This window comes from Salmo trutta, chromosome 1 (assembly GCF_901001165.1).
Source record: "Salmo trutta chromosome 1, fSalTru1.1, whole genome shotgun sequence".
Lineage (NCBI taxonomy): Eukaryota > Metazoa > Chordata > Actinopteri > Salmoniformes > Salmonidae > Salmo > Salmo trutta.
This window is the reverse complement of record NC_042957.1, coordinates 5,554,048-5,558,511: the sequence shown is the minus strand read 5'-3', so window position 1 is coordinate 5,558,511 and position 4,464 is coordinate 5,554,048. Positions and strand designations below refer to the sequence as shown.

Genomic DNA, 4,464 nt, shown 5'->3' with positions numbered 1-4,464 from the left:
AGAGGCTCGGAACATACACCATAGAACAGACACCAGCTGCCTATTGCGCATGCTCAACATCTTCTCAGCACCTCTTGCATTGCCTGGTCCCAAATATGTCTAAGGACGCTCTTCCACCGATAGTACTGCAGATGGCGCTATTTAACTAAAACGAGCTGTGGCCATTGCATTATTTGCAATGTAATATTGTAGTGCATTGTAGCGTATGTATTGTAATGCATAGGCACTGATTGGTTTTTAAACGTATAATGAGGCTCTGCATATTCACATGTAAAAATGCAGAAAAAAATATATTAATATGCTATTCGAAATCATTTATCAACATATCATGCAATTTGATATTATGCTTCAATAATAAATCATGTTTTCGGTTTCTCGTGTGCACGAAAAAGGGTTGTTTTGATAAGCTATTGTGGTTGTATTTTGAGAAACAAAATATCCTAGGCTATATATTTTATTGTGATGCATAACCCCATGTGCGTAGTTTTTGGATTAGATTATTTTTTCATAGCGCCACTGCCTCAGAAAATGTAGGTCAGTCCTTGAGTTTTGGGCGTTCTCTGTTTAGCCCAATGGTTTAGCCTACCTTTTTAGGCACGCCCAGTCTCCCAAATCACTTCTTTGCAGTAGGGCTGCTATGCTGTCACTTGTAGATTGATAGAGTTCACCTGGCGTGCTGCTACCACGCACTGTCTGCTTGAGAATAGGTTTCACCATCAGCATCACGAAATCGATGTAGAAATGAAAAACGATGTGGATGTAGGGGGAGCTTTAGTGTAGTCTAGCGCTGTAGTGGTATTTCATAACTGCGACGGCTCCCAGCAACAGGTGTGTTCTGTCTAGACATTCAGGAACATACAGAAAGACAGGTGAGATGTCTATATTTTCAAACAATCATTTGAATATGAGAGTATAATAACTTGTCTAGCATTTTTTTTTTTATATATATATATTATTTCCCTTTTACGTTAATCTAGAACTCTCTCTCATTGCTTCTAATGCTTAACCCCTTTTTGGTCAATTTCTTCTAGATTCTAGAGGTTTAGTTGAATGCTGATAATGGGGCTCTTACATGGATAGAGACAGACAGACATTCCATGCAGCCAGTGCAGAATGCTATTGCCTCATCTGTTTTTGTAGTTGTATTTTCTAGAATGCTGTTTGCCTCATCCCTGTCTTTCTAGTCTTTTCCCCTTGTACAAGTAACCTGATCCTAGATCTGGGACCAGGCTATTGTAGAACACATGATGACGAGGAGTGGAATGATAACTCAAACAGACTGGCTACCCAGGTTTAATTGTAGAAGTATTTCACCCATAAATGACAACCCCGATTTGTAAGTTTTCAAATAAGGGAAATGTCACCACTAATATCCTACACAATCATGCTTAATGTGAGAAAGGTAAGGCGCTGTCAAGAGTTTCAGAAGTGTCCCTTTCCAGTTGGCACTGTATCACTCACAATCATGGCTTGGTTTCTATTCTCTGGGTGTATATGTTTGTCTTTGGTCTCCATAGGTGCTTATTAGTATCGCTGCTGACGCCATAGATAGGGTGGCTGTTGTCATTCCGTAGTGTGTGGGTGGGGTGTCGAGGGAAGCAGTGAGACTAGGGTACTGGGCCAGGTAGCAGGCTAGAGGTAACAACTTACAGGTATGACTGCATGCCTGCTCTCTGGTACATGCTAGCTTACCTACCTGCTTCCCAGTGTAAGCTGACACTAGCTGACAGACCGGTGAATCAATTCCCAGATGGCCAGCTATGTGAGAAATGTGTGTCTGCCAGCCTGCCTCATTTTAAACAGCATCGGTTTTGACCTAGTTGCTACTGTTGGTATAATACAGAATACAATACAACCTAATCTCTACTTTGATTCTTAAATAACCTTAACTGCATTTTTTTATCTTCTCTCTGTTTTCACAGCAAACCCACATTTTCCCAAATCAACTTTCCACCCTACTCCTCCTCTATACCCATTCCCACCTCTCTCCCTCCATCCCTCTTTCCTTCCCTCGCCCCACCTCTTCACCTTCATCATGTCCAGCGGAGCCCTGGGGCGTCTCAGCACCCTGACTCTGAGTGTGAAGCAGCTCAGCCGGCTGCCTCACCTCTCCGACATCCTCCCCTCTTCACTCCCCTCCCTCCCCTCCCCCAGCCCCACCGTCCCTGTCTCCTGCGTCCCCACTTTGTTCCAGGAGCCTTACATCCTCTCCGGCTACCGCCCGGTGGGGCAAGACTGGCGCTGCTACCTCCTCAGCCTCTTCCAGAGACACAATGAATCCCTCAACGTCTGGACACACCTTCTGGCAGGTCCCCTGGTTCTCCTACGTGTCTGGGCCTATGGATTGTCCCTAGACTCAGCGTCCCTGCCTCTCTGCCTGTACATACTGTCTGCCCTCACCTACTTGTGTTGTAGCGTAGCAGCCCACCTGCTTCAGTCCCACTCCGAGCTGGCCCACTATTCCCTGTTCTTCCTGGACTATGTGGGTGTGTCTGTGTATCAGTATGGCTGTTCCCTGGCTCACTATTTCTACTGCTCGGAGCCTGCCTGGAGGGAGAGCACCGTAGGTACTTTGTGTTTTGTTTTATTATTGCTATGGGAACACACTTCTCTCCACACTCTAGTGCACTTTATTTAACCTGTTTGCATCCCAAGTGATACCCTATATAGTGCACTACTTTTCACCTGTGCCCAAAGGGAAAAGAATGCCATTTTGGATGCCTTAGGCACATTGTGTTTTGTTTTGGCATACCAGATCCTGATGTTGTGTTATAATTACCTACGGAGGATTACAGTCTCTCAACTCTTACTAAGTGGTCCACAAGGTGGCTTTTAAATCTGCAACATGTATTGCCGATTGTTGTAATATTGTGCTCGGGGTGAAATTTCCCTTAGATACTGTTCTAGGATCAGCTTCCCCTCCCCCAATCCTAACTTTAACCATTAGTGGGAGAAATGCAAAAGTGACCCAGGATCAGCATCTAAGGGCAATATCACCCTATTCTTAATACTGTGGAGTGACAAACTGTTCTAACTCTACCTCTAGGGTTCTGGTTCCTCCCTGGCGCTGCCCTACTTGGCTGGTTGTCCTGTGCCAGCTGCTGCTTTGCCAAGTCACGCTACCGCCGGCCCTACCCGCTCCGGAGGAAGATCTGCCAGCTGATCCCCACTAGCATGGCCTACTTCCTGGACATCAGCCCTGTTGCACACCGCCTGGCCACCGTACCCTGGGGACAGGACCCCGCTCTTCCGCTCCACGCCCTGCAGGTGGGTGGATGAATGAATGACTGGAGGAATTATCATGGCTGTGGCAACTCTATGTGCCGGTTTCCCGGACACAGATAAAGAAAGCCAAGTCCTAGTCTACAAAGCATGGTCAATGGAGAATCTCCATCTGTGTCTGGTAAACTGGCCCATAGAGTTGCCTGAGCCATGAGAATACAACAATACAACACACACACAAATGACTGAGGATTTTAAATAAAAAAAAAACAATTAACAGAGTCACCTGACTTGTTTCCATTGTGGTCCTCCATTTTTAGATGGCCTTCTTCCTGCTTGCAGCCCTCTTCTTCTCCTGCCCTGTTCCTGAGAGGTTCTTCCCGGGGCATTGTGACATCATGGGTCAGGGTCACCAGATCTTCCACCTCTTCTTGTCTCTGTGTACTTTGTGTCAGCTGGAGGCCCTTTTCCTGGACTATGGCAGTCGGAGGGATACAGTGCTGCAGTTGTATGGGGAGAGGCAGCTGTGGTTCGCCGGTGTATCCTTCCTCGCCCTAGCACTATGTAGTGCCCTGACCGCGGTTGTCATGAGGGGGCATGTGCAGAGACGACTGGCGAAATGTGAAACTGTGAAACAGTGAGGAATGGCAGGGAGAGGAAGAATGAGAGACATTTTCAGTGTTTTGAGAACTATCATGTCCTGTAAATGTATAGAGAGAGACAGTATTTATCTAAGATGATGAGCATCTTTGTAGCAGATAAAGGGTTATTGCCTTAAAAGAGCATTTGATTCCTGTACAATCTAACCATTTCCTCCGTTGTTTACTTCCTGGACACAGGGTAAATATTTCTTTATTGCCTATTTCTGACTAGTTATTGATCCATAAGCTTTGATACAGTAGCCTGGTCCCAGATCTGTTTGTGCTGTATAGCCAATGCCTATGGACATTGTCATGCCAAATGTACAAACAGATCTGGGACCAGGCTATTGATTCGGTTTATATCTGAGGAACCCATGAAGGGTGTTTTTGTGTTAAGCTTAATGGAATTTCACCCCAAAGTCTGTCTGATAAAGAGTTAGTGAAATTTTTAAAGCTGGATTTCGGCTTTCCCTTTCAGCTGTCGGAGTGAGACTGGGCAGTCCAAGCCACGGGATTGAGCAAACAAAGAAGTCAGTTTTATTGAGCAGTGAACAGAACAGGCTGTGATTTTGGCCATAGTGACAGGCAGACTATAGGCCAT

General features: G+C 45.7%; 1 protein-coding gene across 1 annotated transcript; it reads left to right on the top strand.

Annotated features, from left to right (window-relative positions):
- Positions 1-4,028, top strand: paqr8 (progestin and adipoQ receptor family member VIII). Its single transcript, XM_029699292.1, has 4 exons — positions 1-869; positions 1,923-2,567; positions 3,047-3,267; positions 3,543-4,028. The coding sequence occupies exons 2-4, from the start codon at positions 2,036-2,038 to the stop codon at positions 3,861-3,863; spliced, it is 1,074 nt and encodes a 357-aa protein (XP_029555152.1). The 5' UTR covers positions 1-869; positions 1,923-2,035; the 3' UTR covers positions 3,864-4,028.
- The last annotated feature ends 436 nt before the right edge of the window (positions 4,029-4,464 follow it).

Bases quoted from the DNA above. Each gene is read 5' to 3' on its own strand.
- paqr8 (XM_029699292.1), top strand. From the start codon at position 2,036: ATGTCCAGCGGAGCCCTGGGGCGTCTCAGCACCCTGACTCTGAGTGTG. The intron at 2,568-3,046 runs GTACTTTGTGTT...CTCTACCTCTAG, and splicing joins CTGGAGGGAGAGCACCGTAG to GGTTCTGGTTCCTCCCTGGC. The intron at 3,268-3,542 runs GTGGGTGGATGA...CTCCATTTTTAG, and splicing joins TTCCGCTCCACGCCCTGCAG to ATGGCCTTCTTCCTGCTTGC.